The sequence below is a fragment of the Rhinatrema bivittatum genome, chromosome 16, assembly GCF_901001135.1.
Source record: "Rhinatrema bivittatum chromosome 16, aRhiBiv1.1, whole genome shotgun sequence".
Classification (NCBI taxonomy): Eukaryota; Metazoa; Chordata; class Amphibia; order Gymnophiona; family Rhinatrematidae; genus Rhinatrema; species Rhinatrema bivittatum.
The window spans coordinates 15,148,989-15,172,289 of record NC_042630.1 but is presented as its reverse complement, the minus strand read 5'-3'; the positions used below and the strand labels follow the sequence as shown (position 1 = coordinate 15,172,289).

Sequence of the window (23,301 nt, the reverse complement as noted above, 5' to 3'; positions counted from 1 at the left end):
AAAGTGCAGTAGAAAACTAAGCAGGGCAATTCCTGAGTTCTGGCATTAGCTCATTTATGAATTGTGACATTAAGGGATTGCACGTGGTAGCAGTTACCACCTGGTTCCAGGCTGACCCGGGCCTCTTTATTCTCCTTAACTGGCTGCAGGCATGGACTTTCTGCTTGTGATTTCCATAAAGAAACGCAATCCCCTGGATTTGGCGGTGGGTTACAAAATCTGTTTTCTTTATTGTCCTGCCATACCATCGATAGTGCCTCCCTGCTAGCAGAGAACTACAAGTTTTCCTGAGAGGGGAAGATTCCTACTGCTGGCCCCCAGCATCAAATGTCCTCCAGACCTACCGGTATGATAACACCTCAAGTTTTGTTTGAGCAACATATCTTTCAGGGAAGCTGCTTTTCAGGGAAAATTTTGGAGAAGATGGTGAAGGATCTGAGAGAGATAAAGCCCCAGAGATTACCAGAGGGGCAGCCACGAGATGTTACTGTCTTGAATGAAATTTCCAGTCTTACAAGTCCCAAGAAGCAACAAAATGCCAGTCCTTTCATGGAGGGGAAAATAAATTCCCTAAGCAGAGCAAGCTCATCAGAAAAGTCTGCTCTGCAGTGTTTCCACCTGGGAGGTGGAGGGAGAAAATACAGAAAAGCACCAGACACAAAAAATGTTTATTCCATGTCACCGCAAATTAATTTGCCACGGAATTCTCACTCGCTGCAACACAAAATTATTTTATTCTTGTGTTGCTCTGATAAAGTGTCACGGCAGGTCCATCCTGATTCATTGTGGTATCTGCAGCACTGTTTTCAAATATTAGAGGCAGGGAATATAAAATATAAATACCACCATGCATTCGGTGTTCCCTCTCTCTCTCTCTTTGTTTTTGTGGGCTGTGTGCACAAAACAGTTCTTGTGTGCAACATAATACAGGCCTTTGCACACAGCGCTCTTTGGAGCACTATTCTTTCTTTTCTTGTGCATGTGTGCATGCACGGGCAGCTGCCCACAGCTTGCAGGTAGCATTGACTGGGAGGGTACGTTCAAAACCAGAACAGGTCTGAAGCCTGCCTCCTTGGACTTGGATTACTTGACAGCTCTGCATAAGTGTTGTTTGTGTGTGTGAATGGGGGGGGGGGGGTCTCGCTTGTGGAGTCGCCCCTGTCAACCCGAGCAGGCTGATGCAATCCACTGGTTTTGTCCCATTGCAGCAGTTGGTACTTCTGATTCAGAACTGCATTTCCAGACCTGCACTGGGACACATACCAGAAGTGGATTATTCAGCCTGAGGGAGGGGAAGCAATCCTACTGTTAGTCACCAAAAGCACCACCCTGACTAATAAATGTGGGAAATAAATCACACTTTTCCCTTGCGGGAAAGATAAAACAGTGAACAAATTCAGCGAAACGAAGTCTTTATTGTAACATTTGCAAATGGATGCACACAAAGCCAACACCAGCAGGTGTCAGTAATGTATGCACAAGCTTGCTATTAAAATACAGGAGTTTATATATCCAATTTAGTTCCTCTTTTTAAGCCTTGCGGTTAACTTGCTTTTCTGCCTTGGTACATATTGGGGGGGGGGGCTGTAAGGGGGAGGTTAGGAGAAGGGGTGTTGGAGGAGGCTTGTGGTTGTTGCTTTTCTTGTACTCCCCTAATTCTAGTCTGGAACAAGAGGAAAAAAGGGGGGGGGGTATGGGGGCTGCTTTCAACATCTTTTAACGGTTTCTGCAGAAAGATTTGACTTCACAGAAGCTGCACAGGCAATTGTGCCCTTTAGTTCATTGCTTAGGCCTGCTCATGGTCTTAATGACAAGGGGATTTTTATTCAGGTATTGTGTTTCTGTAAGAGGGGATTTCTGGAGAATATGTTTTAATACTATTATCTTTTCTGTTATAATAAAGCCTTCTAGTTAGAAGCTGTGAAAACTTCTGGAAACAGGCTAACTTCCTCTTTTTATAGTAACTGCGCCATAGACAACTACATGATTTCTAACAGCAAGGCTATGCTTTTTAGCAGTCAATTCTTCCCACTTTAGCATAGCTTTAGCCTGACTATAGGCCTATAGCAGAATAGAGTAGGCCTCTGTAATGGCAAACACACCAAGTATTTTATATTCATTTTTGTCAATGAAATAGCAACATTATAACTTTATTTATAACATAAAGAACAGCGGAAGTGGGTGTGGCTGTTATTTAATCCAGGGGGAGCGTAGAAGGGAAGTCCACTGGAGAAGTTAATATCAATCACAGACAGAGAGAGTGCAAAGTCATTTCTGTGCTGCGGGTCTTAGATTTCTTTGGGTCTAAGTGAGGTTTTATATAGTTTTCGACTGATCATGACTCGCTCCCTCCCAGGAACTTTTCTGATACTTTTCCTCAAGTTCTTCACTTTTGCAGTTGCACAAGGTAAGGTCCGGCCAGCTTCCTGATCACCCTCCCCTCCCCTCTGCAAGGAGAGGGTCCTGGAGAAGGCTCAGGGAGTGCGGTGGGATGGGGAAAAGGTTAAGCCGGGTCACTCTTGGAACGCCAGGGAGCTCTGGTATAGCTCGGGCAGTCGATAGACATAGCCCCCCGGGCCTCCTCTCCTTCTGGGCCTGCGTGCTCGCAGACTCCCAGAGCAACTCGGCAAAGGCGGCGTGGAAGTCCACCCCGGGCTTGGCAGCGCAGGCAGGCAGTCGGCCTTCGTCCCTCCCAACAGCCCTGGGTACTGGGGAGAGCCACCCTGGTTGGAAAGGGAGACCTGCAGGAACAGTTTGCTCGGCACCCGTATTCTCACTGTTCTTGTTTTTCTCTTCCGAGGTCGCCTGGACTGCCCCCAAACGTTGCTGGTAGTTCGAGCACAGGAGGGGGGCTCCACCCTGTTGCCCTGCTCCTTCACCTGGACCTCTCCCGTGCCCCCCCCAGACAAGAAGGCGGTGTGGCAGAGGGAGCGGGAGGGCGCGGAGGACGAGGTGGTGACCTTTCGGAACGGCGTGGACAGCGAGGACCGGCCGAGCGCGGCTTTCGCTGCGAGAGCCCACGTGCCGGGCAGCTGGTTTGAGAGGGGGAATGCCAGCCTCGCCCTGTACCCTGTTACTCCGGCAGACGCGGGAAACTACCGCTGCCTGCTGCTGACCTATCCGCTGGGACCTCACGCCCTCCGGCAGTGCTCTGAGGTCCGGCTGGAGGTGTTCACCGAGGAAGGACCTGGGAGTTGGCAGACAGGTGAGGGCTGCTCTTGCCCCCTCCCCTCTGCAGAGCCCGGGGTACCAACAGGTAACGAGGAATGTTCAGGTAAGGTCATCGGCGTGGCAAACTTCACATGCTGTCAAAGTAAATCACAAAATGCGTGGTAAAGTCCCTGTTTAGGGGGGAATCATGACACAGCCCCCCCAGAAACTCAGCTCTGTATTGCACTGTCAGAACTCCTAAAAAAAAAAAAACAACTTAGAAATAAAACCAAGACAGGCTGTAGCTGATACTTCTCTTTTATTAGCAGGTTGCATAGGTATCTGTCAGACCAGGCTGTGGGCCTGAGTGGCAGGCAGCTCAGATTCATCCTTCTGTACCTATCATGCTTTGGTCACTTTTTTTATTCATAGAAGAAAACATACAGTGAGCTGATTTGTTAACTTGCTTTATCTACGCTGCCTAAAATGAATACACATAAGGCATGCGCCGCACACGTTTTACCTCACGTGGTATGGTGGGCAGCCAAAGCAGGCAAAACAACTTATTCCTGGAAATCCTTGTCCTTCTATCTAACCTATATGTAGCAATGCTAAGCTATCACAGCAGACAACAGAAAACGTGCAGAAAAAATTCAATGTCCACACAAACCTTTGTGGTATCATTTTTTTAAATTTTAAATGGCAACTCCAGTGTGTAAATTACAGCATGCAAAGATGCATTGAATTTTTTCTGCACATTTTCTGTTGTCTGCTGTGATTATCTGCGTGCAGAAGCGCTCCTGTTAGCTGTTTGCAATGCTAAGCTATGCCATCGTTAAGTTTTCTTGCCTTTTAACTCTTTCTGCCATGGTGGTAAAGCCTTTCTACGCAGTCTCCAATCTTTGGCAGCTGCTGACATCACTAGCAGTGTTTTGACTTAGAACATCCAGAAAATTATGAAAAGGGACTGATCTACACAATAGGGATCATAACAGCTGGGCCATATTGTTCCTGGTCAGATTACACTGGTGGCCGATAGACAGGAGGACAAATAAACACACTTGCTGAAAGGGCAGACTGTGGGGCAGTAAGCGGCACTAAACCTATCGTGGGTTATTACTCACGTTTTAGTACAAGGGTTTTGGTGCTGATGTAGCCCTGGTATGCCAAAAAAAAACCAAACCCCGCAGCAGCCCTAGCATGGATGCATGCAGACTGCAGGGTAATGCAAAGAGGCGCACTAAGCAAGGGACTGCCTTGCGCGTCTCCTACTACCACGAGAAATTTAACGTTTGCTCGAGGGCAGGCATTAAACTTCAAGTGGCTGGCCTGACCCGATGAGCCAAGCGGTCTGGGTCAGGCCAGACCGAGGGGGAGGGAGCGTTGGTCAGGTCAGCTGCTGGTCTGGATCTAAGCATCAGAAACAGATGCTCCTATTGGTGCCCATTGCGGGTGCAAGGCCCCGTCTCCCGACCTTCCGATGCATTTGAGCACTAGGGACGGACACCTTTTCCCTTTTTTTAACATGGCAGCTCCTTTCAATAAGGCATCGCGTGCCCGGGAGAGGTGGCTGTGCGCCTGTTTTAGTGCACGTCGTATTGCATCGGCCCATGTGTTTCCTGATTATAGACACAGGGATTGTGGTCCAATTAACATATCTGCATTTTCAGGCGGCACTTCATGAAGCACTAATCTCATTCCTGCAAGTAGCTTCCATTTTCACCCAGCACCAGTGTCTGCCTAACTGGTCTGTAGTTAACCAGAGTCATCCCTGGAGCCTCTTGACGTATGGAGTTACTTTTGGCTACCCCGCAGACCTCTGGTAGTAAGTCAGATTGGAAACTAATTTAGGCTGACCTTGGTGGTGAGTAAATTAATGGAACCGCTGCTACAACAGAGGATCGTGCGGTTTCCGGAATCCATTGGATCACGGAATCCGAGACAGTGTGGTTGCAGCAGACAATGTTTTGGCAGTAGTGCAAGGTGCCATGCATCCACCGCCCTTGTCTTGTTGGTCGAATCTGATCAATTTCTTTGAATGACCAGAGAGCTGCATCAGGGAGAGTGCTAGGCGTAGTGCGCCTGGATTTCAGTAAGGCCTTTGACATGGTTCTGCATGGGTGACTTATAAACCAACTGAGCACCTGTGGCATGGACTTTGTGACTGTCTGAGTGGGAGGTGGCAAATGCCAAAGGGTGCTGGGCTTGAAGGACCTTTGGTCTGACTCAGTGTGGTTCTTTTACCTGTTTTTTTCTTTCTGTAATGCTTGTCTGTCTGTCTGTGTCTCTTTCTCTCTCTCTCTCTCTCTCTCTCTCTCTTAAATTTGAATATAGGTCTCAGAGTTTTGCTTGCTTCTGGGATTTTCTTCGTTTCCTGGGTCTCCATGATTCTGTTCATCTTGATGGTATTAAAGTGCCCCAAAGGTAAGCAGCTGAGGACTGCCCATCCCTCCCCACCCAAACCCGCCTTCAGGTGTGGGATTAACGTCTCGAGGGGGAGGGGCTTTACAAAATCCTCCCTTCCTGCCCCACAAGACTTGCAGACCCCAGACTCTGCCCCAGCACTCGACAGGAAGTAGCTGGGATCCTCCTTGTTTTGTTTTGTTTATTTTTTTATCCCCTGTGGAGGTCACAAGCAGAAAATGAAAGCTGTTTCTGCTGGCAGCTTTTCTTGCCACTGTACAAAGGTGAAAAGGCACCTCATGCAAGGTTAGTGCCTCTTGCAATAAAAGGGTTGTGTTCAGTGCCTCCTTGACAGCATGTGCCGGAGCGAGGTCCGCCAGTTAAGAAAACGGTCGCTGAATTTATCAGCATCCCATCTTCCTAACCAGCGCTTGTCCATTCTCCCAGCCTGATTACTGGCAGCAGATTTCTGGCAGCTTTATACACTCCTACTGGCAGCAGAAGGAGTGTATAAATCAATATTGGTGTCTGGCACTTAATATTAATTTATTCACTCCTTCACTTATTGCCGCTTGGTCCTTTCACTGACATGTGACAGTGAAGGGACGTAGCTTAAGGGGATTAGCACCTATCAACCTGTGTCCAACTGCGGGTTGAGCACACTGTATTACAGTGGCCCCTAAGAGTGTTGCCTCAGGGTTTCTGCCATTCAGCCTTTCCCAAGGTAACACTCTTATACCATAAGAGGTAGCACACTCAGGAGAGGTGTTTGACAGCATACAGTAATTGAGCTCTTACAAGTAAGGCTGGAGAATCTGCCTATTAAGGTTCTTTTTGTCCTGCCTTTTCTCTCTCTCCCTCTCAATAGCACTGCAGAACTCGTCACCCAAGTTTTATGCTGCCTGCCTGAAAGACAAGTAGTTCAGCCTTGCCTGAGGAGATCCACCCTCTGTAAGAGAAGAGACCCAGGCGGTTTTGATGGCTTCTGCCTGGCAGTATGTGCAGACGATCGGTGTGAACCGCTAAAAGGAGCTCCCTGCCTGCTCAGATAATTCAGCTGCCAGAGATCTGCCTTTGAGGGGGGTCTGAGGGTTTTCTGGGTGGATGGGGGAGGAGTGCCTGATCTCTTGTGCCCAGGCAGTGCTAGTGAGGAGCATGTTTGGGGATCACCGAAGAGCACTGGGGGCATTGCTTAGAAAAATGCTGATATTTAAAAAAAAAAAAAAAAAGTCCCATTCTGCAGTAATAAGGACTACAGTGAGCAGGAATGCAGGCAGCATGGGACGTGGAAACGCTGCCGTGGATGGTGGGAAGGTGAATGCTGGTGCTGAGGGGCAGCTCCGTGGGGTTGCTGTTCCGTTTTTGGGATAGGAGCCTTCCTGGTGACCCCCCCCCTGGTCAGTCACATGTTCAGGATATCCCCAATGACTAGGCCTGAGATAAATTTGCCTCTACTGAGTTTCCAATGACCCCTGACTGGCTGGGGGAGAGGGGGGGTGTTGACAGCGACGACAGTCAGTTGTAGCAAATTGTACTTTGAAATCAGTTCCCTCTTGTTTCTCTTATGTGAACAAATAAACATGACGAGATGTGTATTTTATGTGTGGATGGATCTTCTATTGGGCAAAGATTTTGAACTGCTCTAGATGAAGGTAAACCTGGTGTGCCATCACGAAACTTGTGAGCATGCCCACCTGGGGGGAATGCATGGACAGACAACGCCAACACTGCAGCCTCACCCAGACAGACACCTAGACCGCCACATGCATGTGCTGATGGCCTCCCGGTCAGGTACAGCCCGCGTGAGCCCAGAGCTGTGGAATTAATGATCACTTACCCGTTGCCATTCCCAGACCCCAGTCCTGTTCAGACTGGGTCATAGGCTGCCACTGTCCCTGCCAGGGTGAGTTTTGGCATGGAGGGAGGTTAACAAGGTGCAGCAGCGGGGAAACATTGAAGATGCACGGATTTCTTGGTTCTTGTGCCTGTCTTAAGTCCCTGTGCCTCTGCTCTGCCGCTGTTTTGTTCCTGATACTGCAGGGTCAGGCTCCCAGAGGAGGACCAGGCTGTGTTCCTCTTACCTGATATGTGGCCAGGGGACGATTGATTGATTGCTAGCCGGTTGGGGTTCCTTCCCTGTCTGAGACCAGCACAAACTTAGCATTGGAACCACGGTTTGCACCTGCAAGGCTCCCTCTAGAGAGTGACCCAAGGGGTTCCAGCAGCCCGCGGGGATGGGAACCTCAGGCAGTCATCGCGTGCCGGCTGAAATGAGGGCAGCGGGGGAGGGCGCCACCAGAGTCCACGGGACAGGATGTCGGCAGCTGGGGGTGGCTGGCTTGTTACATCACACAGTTTCCACCATCAGCAGCTCGGGCTGGGAATGGTGGTTTTCAGCCGTCACGGGGGAGGGGAGAGAAGAGGCATGAACGAAGGAAACAAGGTGGGGTGGAGGAAGAGTGGTTTTAGTTACAGGCTTTCATGCTCAGGGCTAGCAGCTCCCAGATCCCCCTCCAGCTCATAGCCTGCACCCATCCTGCGCAAGGCGTAAGGAAATCTGTCTGCAGTGACCCAGAAAAGACCCGCAGGACCTCCCACGCCGGTTCCTGCCAGCGCAACTGACCGTGGGGGCGTGGAAAGGAAAGCATACAGGGCACCTTGCTTACATTTCTAACCTGTTTACTAAGTAAGCGGAGTCCCTCTTTTCGTTGTAGCAATGCATCGCAGTAGTTCCTTAATGTGGCTCCATGGTACCCTCTTATTTTGATAAGAGCAGATCCTAATCATATAATTAACAGACCCTCTGAAGAGTAAGCCTCTCTCACTTGCCGAAAGCACCCACTATTATAACACCAAAGGGACCTCAGCAAGCTTAGACTAATAGATAAAGGGGTGGAATTAGCACCAAAGGTTGGCCTCCACGTGTAAAAGCCTCTTCTGCTATGTATTGCTCTAAGTTACGTATCTGATGAGCTGGAAAGAAGCCCAGAGGCCCGAAGGGTGGTGGATGCATGGCGCATCCTCCCCCTGGCAAAACATTGAAGGGAGTGAGCAAAGCCTGGGAAAGCTGCAGAGAAGTGAGGGAAAAGCCAGAGGTGGTGTGTGTGGGGGAGGGGGTTTATGGCATTGTAGCAGGAGGTAAACTGGGATAGACCTAGATGGGCCTTACAGGTCCTTAGCTGCTGTCAGATTCACTGAGTTTCACCTTCTGAAGGCACTTACAACTTTCCTTATCCCCCGGAAGCTGCCTGTCTCCGCCGCAGGACCCTTCGTCTTCCTTTCCCCGGCGTGACAGCTGAGCTGTAGTGTAGGGTAAGGCGTGGAGGCCACAGTGAGCCGCTCCCCTCACAAGACGCTGTGGTGATGACTGAGTGGGTCTGGCTACCGGCAGGATGACAGTAGGAAAGGAAATGATCCTAGAATAAAGAGAGAGCTGGAACTGAAAGGAACCTGCAGAGGTCATTTAGAAGTCATGGAAAGATAGGGCTGGAAGGGACCGCGGGAGGGCACCCGGAGCCACAGGAAGATAGAGCTAGAAAGGCTCTGGAGGTTATGGAAAGATAGCAGTGGAAGCAGTGGCCCGAGTTCCAGTTAGTGGTTCAGAAAGGCGGCAGAGTGGTTGGCTGCACCCCATAAGAGCCAGGGCCGGCTGTGAGTGGGACCCCCTGCATGGCAGTGGGTGCTCCAGAGTTCAGCTAGGGTCATGGCAAAATAGGGCTGGAAGGGAGCTCAGAAGGTCATCCAGGGTCGCAGAAGGATAGGACTGGAATGGACCAGTCATGAAAAGATAGCCCTGAAGGTTTTCATCTTTAAAGATTCATTCATCTTATAAAGGTTTCGCTTCTGGCCGCCAGATGTTTGGGGTTTTGTTGTTTTTTTTTCTCTCTATTTTTGAGTAGCATATTTCTAGCTAATAAAGTATTTGGGAGGGTACCAGAAGGGGGTTCTGGATGCCAATATTAAGAATTCTTTTTTGCTTTTTAGCTGGGAGGGGAGGGAGGGAGGAAGAGAGAGGAGGTGGGAAAGCAGGAAATGGGCTGGCCGTGACACAGATGCCCCAATTTTGATACCTCGGTTTTATCGCTGTCAGTTTGTGGCTTTGCTGACTTTATTCTTCCGCCTTGGCCTGGCCTGGCTCCTCTCGGATCAGACACAAGCATGGAAGGATCCGGAGCCCTCCTCTGCCTCCTTCTGCTCTGGGCCCCCTGCCATCATCTCCTGGGGCTAGGTAATCCAACCGGGTTGACTGATTTGCTTGCGGATGTGTGGGTGGCACGGATCAACCAGGTGTCTGGTCGCCGCATCTCAAAAAAAGATAAAGTTGCAATGGAGAAGGTACAGAGAAGGGCGACCAAAATGATAAGGGGAATGAAACAGCTTCCCTATGAGGAAAGACTAAAGAGATTAGGACTTTTCAGTTTGGAGAAGAGACGGCTGAGGGGGGATATGATAGAGGTCTTTAAAATCATGAAAGGTCTAGAACGGGTAGATGTGAATCGGTTATTTACTCTTTCGGATAGTAGAAGGACTAGGGGGCACTCCATGAAGTTAGCATGGGGCACATTTAAAACTAATCGGAGAAAGTTCTCTTTTACTCAACGTACAATTAAACTCTGGAATTTGTTGCCAGAGGATGTGGTTAGTGCAGTTAGTATAGCTGTGTTTAAAAAAGGATTGGATAAGTTCTTGGAAGAGTCCATTACTTGCTATTAATTAAGTTGACTTAGAAAATAGCCACTGCCATTAGCAATGGTTACATGGAATAGACTTAGTTTTTGGGTACTTGCCAGGTTCTTATGGCCTGGATTGGCCACTGTTGGAAACAGGATGCTGGGCTTGATGGACCCTTGGTCTGACCCAGTATGGCATGTTCTTATGAGCCCTAGGGACAGAACTCCAGGGGCTACTGATGTTGATCGGGATATTTCTCCTGAGATGCCTACTGATATTGGTACCATCCCACCAGCAATGTGCCCTGGGCTCATGTGAGCATGAAAATCTAGGTAGTCCCCATGGAGGTAAAGGGCAGCTCACCAACAAAACGGCTCCTGAAGGGGAAGAGGGTGCTGAATGGGCAATGTTATTGGTGTTATCAGAGAGAATAAAGAGCCTACTCTGGTTTATATTTGCATCTTGTGCTGCTTTTATGGGCTGCATCGTTAAAACATCTTCATATACAGTATAATAAGAGTGATCCCCGACTGTCCTGTACCAGAGGAGGGGGTAATGATGGGTTCTCTATGTATAATAAAGGATGGGTGAGAATTGCTCTCTGGCTGTATGTTATTGCATGGTAACAGCATGCCCTGGTCTGACCTGTACTGGAAGTGAGGTGCTTTCTGTGTATGAGTCTCCTTGTCTGCCCTGAATTTGGAGGGGGAGGGGATAAAGATTGAGGGGCTCTTTGTCCTGTATAGGGAGGTGAGGTGAGGGGATCTCTATATTATAAGTGTGCTTTCTGTTTCTGTCCTGTATTTGGAGATGTGGGGGAGAGAAAGATTGAGAGGCTCTCTGTCCTGTATAGGGAGGTAAGGGGAGCTCTGTATTATGAGTGCTTTCTGTGTCTGTCCTGTATTTGGAGGGGAGAGAGAAAGATTGAGAGGCTCTTTGTCCTGTATAGAGAGATAAGGGGAGCTCTGTATTATGAGTGTTTTCTGTGTCTGTCCTGTATTTGGAGGGGGGAGAGAAAGATTGAGAGGCTCTTTGTCCTGTATAGAGAGTTAAGAGGAGCTCTGTATTATAAGAGTGTTTTTTCTGTGTCTGTTCTGTATTGAAGTGGGGGGGGGGGGGGGGGGGGGAGTTCTCCCGGACACATTTATCCAACTTCCTGTGCTTTGCCCTGACCCTCATGAGAAACAAAGAAGCCATGCTGGCACCATCCTTAGTAGAGAAGGAGAACTGGAACTAGTGCCCCTGCGTGTGGCTGGCAAAAAAGGGTAGCTAGCAACCCGGAGCGTGGCCAGCAGCAGACAGAGCAGGAATATGCGAGCCAGAAACATCGCTATATGAAGAGGGAGACAGGAACTAGTAGAGGTGACTGGAGATAGGGATCCATGGCCTGCTGGTTGGAGGGAGAAGAGAGAGAGGAGAGATACTGCTGGAGGAGATGGGGGTGGGGGGGAGATATGCCACTGGAAGAAAGAGAGAGAGAAGAGATTGATGGAGGGGAGAAAGGTGAAGAGATGTACAGAAGAGCGAGAAAGCAGAAAATAGAAAAGGGTGGCAGGAAATAGCAGGGAAGCGAGACAGCACATAGAGACAGGTGGAGGAGAGGGAGAAATTGAGAAAGAATACACAGAGAAGGAAAGGAGACCCAGGAAAAGGAAATGTAGAAATTATTCAAAACAGGATATTAGCGTTTTAATTAAACTTTCCAGTGATTTGAAATGTTCTAATGTGGCCCTGCCTGCCTGTCCTGTACTGGGGGACAAGGGGCTCTTTATCTGTCTCTCCTCTAGTGGAGGGGAAGGGCTATCTATGTATTGTACAATAACTTCACTTCTTGTCTGTCTGTCCTGTATGGGGGTGGGGTGAAGGCGATCTCTGTGTGGGGAGAGGGGGAGGGAGGCCTCCCGGTGCAGAAGGAGAACCTTCCCTGTTTGTGGGTCCCCTGTCCCGCTGGGAGCAGCTCTCTTGGTAGAATAAGAGCACTTTCTGCCTGTCTGTCCGGTGTTCGGAGGGGGAAAGGGCTCTCTGAGGATAAGAGGGTGCTCTCCATCCATCCCGTCTGTCTGTATGTCTGGCTGTCCTGCAAACAGCTCTCAGGCAGATAAATCAACTCTGAAGAAAGCGCACACAATGGGGACCTTAGTTTTCAGTTTTTATTTCACTTTTCCTGTGAATTTATCGGTGCTTATTATAACAAAAGACGGGAGATGAACCAGTGGGGGGGGGGGGGGGGAGTCATTTGTCTCCACTGTTTTTCTCCCACTTTTGTTCATGATAATAAGCACGGACACATCATCAGGCCCTGGACGGAGCAGAGCTCCCAGCAGCAGTGTCGAGGGCAGGTTTGTTGGGTTTCACTTCCAGGAGTGGGCGGCGGGGACTTCAACCCTGGGTCACTGCTCCCTTTATACATCGTTTGGTAACGTTACGTTGAAATTTGACACCCCCCCCCCCCCCAATTCTTCCCAGGCAACACAAGGAGCTTGATTTCTTCTGGGTGCCCCTGTCCTGCTCTGTGAGCCGCAGCGTACAGTGCCCCGTACAGTAGCCGGGTCCGACTCGCAGGGCTACCCTTCCTTATCCCAGAGATAATGTTCCCTTCCTTGATCCGTCGGCGAGGGCAGGACTGGTAAAGCGTTCCTGCCATCATCCCAGGGTGCCTTGCCAGCGAGCCTGCTGTCCCGCCCGGCAGGCCGCGTGTTCCCTCCCACCTCCACCCTCTCCCTCCCCACCCTCGCCTACTGCCCTGCTTCCCTGCTTAGCAGTCAGGGTGAGGCGTGATGTGCTGGAGGGAAGCCCCTGGGAGTGGGCGGTGGGTCTTGGGCTCCCTCTTGCTGAAGCCTCGTTGAGTTATTTTAAGAAACGCAGACCGCCTTGGTGAGTGGCGCGAGACGGGGGACACAGCCCCCTTTGACTGGCGGCCGCACCACTGGACCCTGCGCGGTGGGTCAGGGCACGACCCCCCTTGGCTCCCCAGCGTCAACGATGAGACGGCGCCTTTTCCGCCGCGTCCTGCTCTAACATGTTTGTGCTCTGCCATTCCCCCCCCCCCTTTCCAGGTCTCCTGGCGGAGGATGGGGAGGATGAAGGCGTCACGCAGATCCCTCCCCTGCTGGCTGTGAGGACGGGGGACTCCTTCAATCTGCGCTGCCAGCTGACCTGGAGGCGCCGGGCAGAACTCCACACCGCGGTCTTCCTGTGGCACGTCGGGAACCAGACGTACGGCCGCGTGGCCTCCTCCATCCCAGGGGCGGCTGCAGGAGGAGGGGCTCTGCCTCCGCCCCCGGGCTGGGATGGCAGGGTGTCAGTGCGGGCGGATCTGGGTGCAAGGTCATCCTGGCTGGTGGTGCGGGATGCCAGGGAGCAGGACAGCGGCCTCTATCGCTGCAATGTGTCCGTGCTGAACCCGCTGCCCACCCTGGACTTCTCTGGAAATGGCTCCACGGTGACAGTACAAGGTACACACTGTTCCACCCCCCTCTGCCCTATGCTGGCTTCTGCTTGTTATGCGCCCGACACGCTTATGACGCTGCTCCGTGGATACAAGAACACCTGGATTTCGTAGAAAGTACTATTTTTTTTATTGAGCGATATAAGTATTCTTGGGAGACGCTGGGCGACCAGCATCTCGCCTGTGTCCATGAACTGATCCTTCTTTTATAGGTAAAATACAGCACAGTACTGGGTCAGAAATTCTGAAGTTGCGTGACCACCTGGAGTATCATTTACATAGGTTGTCATGCCAACAGCATGATAGAGAATCCCTAAACTACCCGGGCCAGTTCTCCAAGTTGGGGCCCATTTATTTATTTATTTATTTGGTTTTTGTATATACCGACGTTCAACTAAAGTCATGACATCGGTTTACATATAGCAAAAATTCGAGAGGTTACATTGTAGTAGAAAGTAGAACAGAAAATGATAACGCAGAGAAGGAGAAATAAAAAAAGAAATAAACACATTAAAATTAGGTGTTAATTCTTCATTTCATGTTATAAATGCTTTTGGAAAAAGCCATGTTTTTAGATTTATTTTTTTTTTAAAGTTTGTGAGGATGATTCAAGTCTCAGTTCAGTTGGCAGGGTATTCCATTTACCGTCACTCTTTTAGATAATCCTTTGTCCTGTTAAAATCTTGCTGCTCAGGGCAATCCTTACCTCTTAGGCTGTGTTTGCAGACGCCCCTGGAACCGACATTCTAGCCTGAGGTTCTGACCGTCGCCTTCTGCTCTTGTGACCTTATAATTAGGCATCACAAATTCTCGCCAGCTTCAACTGCTGGTCCAGGTGTCCTTGGAATTCCTCCAGGTCGGGCTCAGTTGGGCATTTAAAGTTCACCTAGCCAGAAAGGCTAAGATAGCAGAGGATTCTGGGTCAGTTCCCGTCTCCATGTTGCTCTCAAGCTCAGGCACACATACCATGCTATACTCTGCTAACGCTCCCCCATACATCCTACACTATAGATATACCCATTCCATACTGCCTGCTGGCATTCTGCCTTATTCTCATCTCTGCCTCAGCTCTCTCTCTTGTGTAGTAGGATAACAGACTTTGATTATGTGTGTAAGCTACTAAAAATTACCATTGGTTGCCCATGGGTGGAATTGTGAGCTTGCAAAGGTGAGAGAACTGGTTCCAGTGCAACTCGTCGCTAGTTTGATCCCCATCCCAGTCACAGTTTTTGATATATAGATTACCCCCCATAGTGGGAGGAAAGTATTCAAAATAGCAGTCAATTAGTGATTTAGAACAACATTCAATTAACCCTGATTTTATTAACTGAGTTAAGTTTAGTCCTGCTGCTGGTCATTTCTAACTAACATTAATCACCTAGTTATCACATTTGAAAACTGTAAATTAAAAAAGAAGTGCAGCTCATAGATACATTTAAAAGCCCTAATCACATTTAATAATTCTGAACCTGAGACATACCTACTCCTTAATCAGCTTTTAAAACTTTAGCAACTCGACAAATTAAGATGCAAACAGAAGCCCAGAAACGAGAAGGGGGGCTAACCAGTCTTTTACACTGAGTGTCACATGCATGGTTATCTATTATCTACCTGTCGGTGAGAGGTTGCATGCGTGCGCCTGGTGCAAAGACCCCCGGGCTCTCAGAGAATGAGGCCGATCTCTGGAGGCCAGAGTGGCAGACCTGGAGTTGCTGAGGCCAACAAGAGAGCTCTGTAGAGGAGACCTTCAGGGATATAGTAGAGCGGTCCCAACTCCAGGCTAGTGGCTCTTTTTCTGCTGTGAAGAAGCATGTTCCCCTGGCAGGAGACCATCGCTTAGGTGTAGCAGGAAGGGATCCTGTAGCTAGGAGCTGCCCTCCAGGTGATGCCTTATCTTTCCACACCAAGGATTTGTTTCCAAAGGGAAGGGTTAGGATGGCCATTGTAGTTGGTGATTCTATCATTAGGAATGTAGACAGCTGGATGGCGTGGCGCGAAGGTGGCGGGCCTCTGGGAAGGAGCCAGATGTTGTGGTACATGTAGGTACTAATGACAAAGGAAGGTGCAGGAGGGAGGTTCTGGAGGCTAAATTTAGTACGTTAGGTAGGAAATTAAAATGCATAAATTCCTGAGTTGCATTCTCAGAAATGCTCTCCATTCCACGCAGAGGACCCCAGAGGCCGGCCGAGCTCCAGATTCTCAATGTGTGGATGAGATAATGATGCAGGGAAGAGGATTTTACATTTGTTAGGAACTGGGGAACATTCTGAGAAAGGTAGAGAGCCTAATCTGATGGAATAGGTTCCACCTTAACCAGAATGAAACCAGGCTACTGACGTTAACTTTTAAAAAGGAGACAGAGCAGCTCTTAAAATAGAACATTGTTGCTTAGCAGTGCATGATTTGAGGTACATTCAAAGGATACTAGCAAACCAGGTGAACTAGATTGTACTGATAGAAACGTGGTAGTAAAATCTGAAAAAGGCCAAGTGTATTTAAATATAGAGCACGCAGATACAAATGACTCCAAACTATTATCATCTGAAAATAAGCAAGTTGTGGGTACATATAAACATAGAAATACAATAAACCTACTTTAAAATGTCTGTATGCGAAAGTCAGAAGTCTGAAAAATAAGACTGGAGAGTTAGAATGTATAGTGCTAACAGAATATACATAACAGGTATCTCAGAGGCCTTATGGAAGAAGGATAACTCACAAGACACTGTGATATCAGGATCCAAATTATATCGACATGACAGGGCAGATAAAATTGGTGGAGGGGTGGCAATATATGTTAATATTGGCAGTGAGCCAAGCAGGATAAAAGTTTTGTAGAACACCAAATGGAATTCTTATGGATAGAAATTCCAAGGATAAAAGGAAGAGTATAGTAGTGGGGATATTTTATCGCCTAACTGTAAGGAAAAGCAAGTGAACAACAATCAAAATGCCCAAAGATCAAAAAGTGATATATAAAACAAAGGACATAAAATATTGCATAGAAATGAATCAATAAATAATCTAACAGCAATGGCAGGATTAAAACCATAATCTAATACTAAAAATATAATATAAAAATAAAAAGATAGATGATACAACAATCTAAAAAAAAAAGTAAAAATAAAATCATAAAAAAATATTTAAAAAATACATTACATACTATCTAATGTAGGACCATCATACTCCACAAAAAGAATGGTGATGGTATGTGCCCTCTTTTCTGTAATACCCAAAAAATAAAATAAAAATACTAAAATCAAAATAAAAGATAATGAAAAAGAATACAAGTGTATAAAAAAAGAAGAGTGAGGGAGAGGGAAGAGGAAGGAATGAACCAGGATTTGGCTATTGATAAGCATGAGTTCCCCTACTAATAAGTTATATCCCAACTACCTGTATTTATTGCTGGGTTCTGTGTGAGGATAATTTGCATGTCCCTAGAGCGTCCATGCCATCGAGCACCCAGGAGAAGTGGCTGTGCACGGGTGAGGGAAACAGACATTCAATTTTCTGAGTGTCCGTTTTCCGAACTGGTGCACAGACATGGGTTAGGGAAATGGAGGCTTGTAAATTGAGCGTCCCTTTTCCTACCCTGACCGCTGTCAAGATTTTTTGTTAGTGTTGTTGTTGCAGCTTTCTGTGGTTCCCCCTGCTTAAGTATCACAACAATAGTAAGTAGGAGGAACCACAAAAAAACCTTCATTTTTTTTTGGTTTTCTGAGATTGACTTGGGATGCCTCAAAACTTAACGTCAGCTCTAGGCTGGGGCTAATTTTTGTGCTTTAAAATGGGTGCGTCTGCCGGACATTTTGCTTCTGTAATCAGGGGCACTGGCTAATAGCCTCGTCAACATGGCAGTTGCATGCGATGAGCGCTATTAGCTACATGCCGGTATGGACGCGTGTTTTGGACGCGCTAGTCCTGATATTGCATTAGGCGTATGACTAGCGCGTCCAAAACGCGTGTCCAACCGTACATTTGGTGGTGCACTGAGCTCAGCACCCGATATTGCATCAGCCCCTCTAGTGGGGATGGAAAGACGGTTGGACAAGTTCCTGAAGGAAAAGTTCCTGAACAGTTATTAGCCAGGTAGACCTGGGAAAGCCAGCCTGTTTGAATGGATTGTTTCTGTCCTATTATATTGTTTCACTGGGTATACTGATTGTAAGTTGCAATCGGGTTTTTTTTGAGAATTGCGGAATGTAAATTGAATGAATAACTACTGGTGACGTGCCAGGTATTTGGGACCTGGCCCGGCCACTGTAGGGGACAGGATGCTGGGCTCCATGGACCTCGGTCTGACCCGGCATGGCCCTTCTTGTGTTCTGATTCTCCTGCACAGGTGGGAAGGCCGCGATGCAGCGGGGCTCTCTGCAGTTTTACGCCTGGCTCCTTGCGCTTCTCATCAGTGGGATTCTGCTCCTGCCGACAGTCCTGATCCTGATCTTAAAACGTAAGAACTGGGGGTGGATGTGAGTCCAGCATCAGCAGGCAGGTTCCAGGGTGTTGGGATTAGAACTAAGAAGTAGGTGAACCCCCATCCTCCCACACACATTCACCCCCACTCCTGCCTTCCTCTGCTGCTGTTATATATAAAATAGGTGACCCCCATCCTCCCGCACACATTCACCCCCACTCCTGCCTTCCTCTGCTGCTGTTATATATAAAATAGGTGACCCCCATCCTCCCGCACACATTCACCCCCACTCCTGCCTTCCTCTGCTGCTGTTAAATATAAAATAGGTGACCCCCATCCTCCCGCACACATTCACCCCCACTCCTGCCTTCCTCTGCTGCTGTTATATATAAAATAGGTGACCCCCATCCTCCCGCACACATTCACCCCCACTCCTGCCTTCCTCTGCTGCTGTTATATATAAAATAGGTGACCCCCATCCTCCCACACACATTCACCCCCACTCCTGCCTTCCTCTGCTGCTGTTAAATAAAAATAGGTGAACCCCCATCCTCCCACACACATTCACCCCCACTCCTGCCTTCCTCTGCTGCTGTTATATATAAAATAGGTGACCCCCATCCTCCCGCACACATTCACCCCCACTCCTGCCTTCCTCTGCTGCTGTTAAATAAAAATAGGTGAACCCCCATCCTCCCACACACATTCACCCCCACTCCTGCCTTCCTCTGCTGCTGTTATATATAAAATAGGTGACCCCCATCCTCCCGCACACATTCACCCCCACTCCTGCCTTCCTCTGCTGCTGTTAAATAAAAATAGGTGAACCCCCATCCTCCCACACACATTCACCCCCACTCCTGCCTTCCTCTGCTGCTGTTATATATAAAATAGGTGACCCCCATCCTCCCACACACATTCACCCCCACTCCTGCCTTCCTCTGCTGCTGTTATATATAAAATAGGGGACCCCATCCTCCCACACACATTCACCCCCACTCCTGCCTTCCTCTGCTGCTGTTAAATATAAAATAGGTGAACCCCATACTCCCACACACATTCACCCCCACTCCTGCCTTCCTCTGCTGCTGTTATATATAAAATAGGGGACCCCATCCTCCCACACACATTCACCCCCACTCCTGCCTTCCTCTGCTGCTGTTAAATATAAAATAGGTGAACCCCATCCTCCCACACACATTCACCCCCACTCCTGCCTTCCTCTGCTGCTGTTAAAAAAAACAAAACATTTTTGGTTTAAATCTATCAACACAACTTTTCTTTTGGTGTTAAGTTTCCACCTAATTCTCACCTTGTTTTGTTATTTATTTTCCTTTTTATTTTTCCGACGTCTGACTCTTTATTTTTTTTATTTATTTAAAACAGTTTACATTCTGCGCTTTCCCAGAAGACCTGTACCATGCGGATTCCCAATTACACATCCCTAATTTTGAAACAGGCAAAATGACAAATGGCAGTAAACAGAGGAAAACGCAGGCGATGAACCTCACACACGCAGGCTTGTTGGAAATGGACGCCCTCCATTGCAAGTCCTCTCTTTCTGCCCTTAAATTATCCGCTAAAGAGATCGCTCGCTCTTGTCTCCCTCCCGCTGCCTCCCCCTCCTTTCTGAGCCTCCCCCACCTGCCCCTCTTCAGCTTCTCCCTGCAGCAGGGCGCAGCCCTCCCTCGCCCCAGGCACAGTAGCAGGGGGCATCTCTGGGTCCAGCTCCCCAACCCCTTCCCCTCTGGGAATAGTGCACAGGGCAGGACGCTGCCCCCCCCCCTCCCTGGGGCAGGACGCTGCTCCCCCCCTCTCCCTGGGGCAGGACGCTGCCCCGTCCCCTCTCCCTGGGGCAGGACGCTGCCCCCCCTCTCTCTGGGGCAGGATGCTGACCCCCCCCCCCCTCTCCCTGGGGCAGGACGCTGCCCCCCCTCTCTCTGGGGCAGGATGCTGACCCCCCCCTCCCTGGGGCAGGACGCTGCTCCCCCCTCTCCCTGGGGCAGGACGCTGCCCCCTCCCCTCTCCCTGGGGCAGGACGCTGACCCCCCCTCTCTCTGGGGCAGGACGCTGCCCCCCCTCTCTCTGGGGCAGGATGCTGACCCCCCCCCTCTCCCTGGGGCAGGACGCTGCCCCCCCTCTCTCTGGGGCAGGACGCTGACCCCTCCCTCTCCCTGGGGCAGGACGCTGACCCCCCCTCTCTCTGGGGCAGGACGCTGCCCCCCCCCCCCTCTCCCTGGGGCAGGACGCTGACCCTCCCCGGGGCGGTGGCTCAGGATGTCCGGCTACTGGCCCACCTCGTGTGTCAGCTCTGCTTTCTCGGTTTACAAAGATGGGTGCATGTGTAGGGAGTAAGAAAGTCCTGCCCCCCACGCCCCTCCACACCGGATGTCAGGGTGACCACAACTTCCCAGGTGTGACATTAACCTCTTCTGTGCCGCCGCTGCATGAGGTGACAGAGCAAATCAGAGAGAGAAAACCCCCACAAGTGAAGCATTTCTGCAGTCTTTCGCTTCGTTCATCATACGATGGGACCAATTATCTTAGAATTACACTTATTGTGCATCTGGCAACGCTGGCTCCCATCACCCACTCCCGTCAGCACAGACTCCACTCCCTTCGCACCCATTCCCACTCCCCCCACCTGCCAAAACACTCCCCCCCACACACACACACACATAACTCCAGACATCTCCATTCTCTCACACACCCACACAAACCCGTCTCCTGCACAACTCCTCCACACCCCACGCAAACACACTCTCACAGACTCCCCCCCCCCCACACACACACACACAACATAAACATAGGAGCATGCACGCTCCACCCTCTTAAACCCATACCCACATTCACCCAGAAACACACGCTTGCATAGCCTTTCACACCTCCAACTCCTCCATACCCCATGCAAACACACTCTCACAGACTCCCCCCACACACACACACAACATAAACATAGGAGCATGCACACCCCACCCTCTTAAACCCATATCCACATTCACCCAGAAACACACGCTTGCATAGCCTTTCACACCTCCAACCCTTCACACCACAAACCCGCGTGTGCACAGACTCCACCTACGCACCCTATTCCCTTTCTCAGACTCCACTCGCTACCTACACACCCCGCTCCCTCACTCATGCACACACACATAACCCCAGAGACGCCCACTCCTTCACACATCCACACACACAAACAGTCCCAAGCTTGAGATCACGGTGGGTCGGGGGGAGCAGTGAATGGAAGCTCTCTCATGTGTGCATGACTTCTCTGCAGGAAAATGCACAGGGACTCACGAAGAGGCAGGACCTCCCAGCGCCACCGATCACAAGGTGAGAGAGTTTTACTTTTCAGTTACTTCTTTTCTACTTCTATTCTGCCTTGCCAAAGAAAGCTCAAGGTAAAGCACAGCTTAAAAGTCGTCAACCAATATCAACATTTATTTCATTGGTTTATTCAGAACTTATTGACTGCCCTGCCAAAGATCATGGCGATTTACAATAAAATATTCATAATATGAAACATGTCTCAACACTGAAATCAATTTACATGACAATCGAAATACAGAAACCCATAAAATCAATAAAGGATACATTTACATAAACCCCCCCACACATATTAATCATTAAAATAAAATAAAATCTGATGGGAATCCCATTAAATATATATAAATGTATATATATATATATAGTATTATAATAATGACGGCAGAAAAGGACCAAATGGTCCATCCAGTCTGCCCAGAAAGCTTCTTATGGCAGTATCTGCCGGGCCACGCATGTTTCCGTTAAGGGTAGCAACTGCCGCTCCACGCAGTTATCCCCAAGCCTTATCCCATTAAAAATAATGCCATGAAACCGTGATCATGAAGCATGCAAGATGTGACTATAAATCAGATCAGGGCAATGTCTGAACAGGACAGAAGGTGGCAGCACAGGGTGATCCGGTGGATCCAGTGCAGAGGACCTCAGTTTGGTTCCTGGGGCAGGTCTCCTGCCCTCTTAGACCCCATGTACAGTGAGTGGTGAGAGCGCTCACAACCCCTGGGGAAGCATGGTGGGGGTGGAGGGAAACCAATTACATGCAAGAGTGAGATTTTAGTGGATGAATATAGGGCCCAGGGTTGTGGAAGGAGCCCTGGCATACGGTTCCCTGATGAGGACCGACGCCGCGATGAACGGAGCAAAGCGAGGGAAAAAACAATTCACCGAGCAGTTATGAATGAAGGGTCATGGTGCCAGGTTCCAGCCCTGGTTCTGATTGAGAAGTCCAAATGAGCTCTCTCTCTCTCTCTGTATACAGATAGATAGATGCAGAATTCGACTGTGTATTCGCCAGAATACACAATAATATCTTTACAATATCATATCAAAATAAGACCGTGCAGGATAATGTCTTCACATTTTGCTAAGCCCTATGCATTCTGGGAGCTGTAGTCCAGACTGTTGAAGAAGAACAGTAGGATGGCAGACCCCCAAATTACCTGGTATCAGGTACTGGTCCCCTCTCCTCTTCTCCACGGCTCTCGCTGCATCCTCAGCAGGGGGAAGTTCTTGCTCTAACCCCTGACTTTTGTTTCAGATTTTATCAACCCCGTAAACCCTTCAATCTTTCTCTCTCTCTCTCTCTGTTTCTCTTTTGGGGGGAAACGCTCCTTCGCCTGTTGTGAACCTGCCCAGACCACGAGGGACATGACGGAGTACGCGGAAATCCGGCACGCCCTGCCTCGCCACCCTCCCGCGCACTGCGGTGCCTGCATCCAGCCGCAGCCAGCCACCGCCGGAGAGATCGTGTACAGCGAGCTAGCACTGCCCCCGCCGCCCGCTGCCCACGTTCCTACCACTTCACCACGACGGCCGGGTGCCCCGGAGCGTGCCGTGCGCACCCCGGGGGTGCCTGCACATCTGGCTTCCAGTGCGCCGGGGCACGTAACAAGTTCGGGAGTCCTCTTTAGATGAAGCAAGAGCCGCGTAAATGCCCAGCAGCTGTCGCGCTGGTATCCCCAAGCTGCTGTTCGGGACGGTGGAAGGCGCTTTCCTCTCCAAAGAAAGAAAGACATAAGGGAGAAAGACTGATACTTCATGCATATCCAGCACAGCTCTCTGCTTCAATGGCAGGGGGGGAATGAAGAAAAGTGGATCTTATACAGACAACAACCAACAAGGACTGAATTACATAGTCGGGGTAAACAAGCATGGGTGTAGCTTG

The 23,301-nt window shown here is 49.4% G+C and overlaps 2 protein-coding genes across 5 annotated transcripts; both read left to right on the top strand.

Moving 5' to 3' along the window:
• The first annotated feature begins 154 nt into the window (after positions 1-154).
• Positions 155-6,829, top strand: LOC115078334. 4 transcript variants are annotated; one of them, XM_029581219.1, is made up of 4 exons: positions 155-346; positions 2,801-3,274; positions 5,485-5,574; positions 6,422-6,829. In XM_029581219.1, the coding sequence occupies exons 1-4, from the start codon at positions 328-330 to the stop codon at positions 6,472-6,474; spliced, it is 636 nt and encodes a 211-aa protein (XP_029437079.1). In that variant the 5' UTR covers positions 155-327; the 3' UTR covers positions 6,475-6,829. The 4 variants fall into 4 exon arrangements, with proteins under 4 accessions (XP_029437079.1, XP_029437081.1, XP_029437080.1 ...); XM_029581220.1 differs by lacking the exon at positions 155-346 and adding an exon at positions 2,025-2,407 and having other exon boundaries at positions 2,801-3,205; XM_029581218.1 differs by lacking the exon at positions 155-346 and adding an exon at positions 2,030-2,407.
• A 2,756-nt stretch (positions 6,830-9,585) lies between these two features.
• On the top strand, positions 9,586-23,232 carry LOC115078321. Its single transcript, XM_029581198.1, has 5 exons — positions 9,586-9,781; positions 13,281-13,679; positions 18,018-18,128; positions 21,370-21,425; positions 22,773-23,232. The coding sequence occupies exons 1-5, from the start codon at positions 9,712-9,714 to the stop codon at positions 23,049-23,051; spliced, it is 915 nt and encodes a 304-aa protein (XP_029437058.1). The 5' UTR covers positions 9,586-9,711; the 3' UTR covers positions 23,052-23,232.
• Positions 23,233-23,301: the final 69 nt, after the last annotated feature.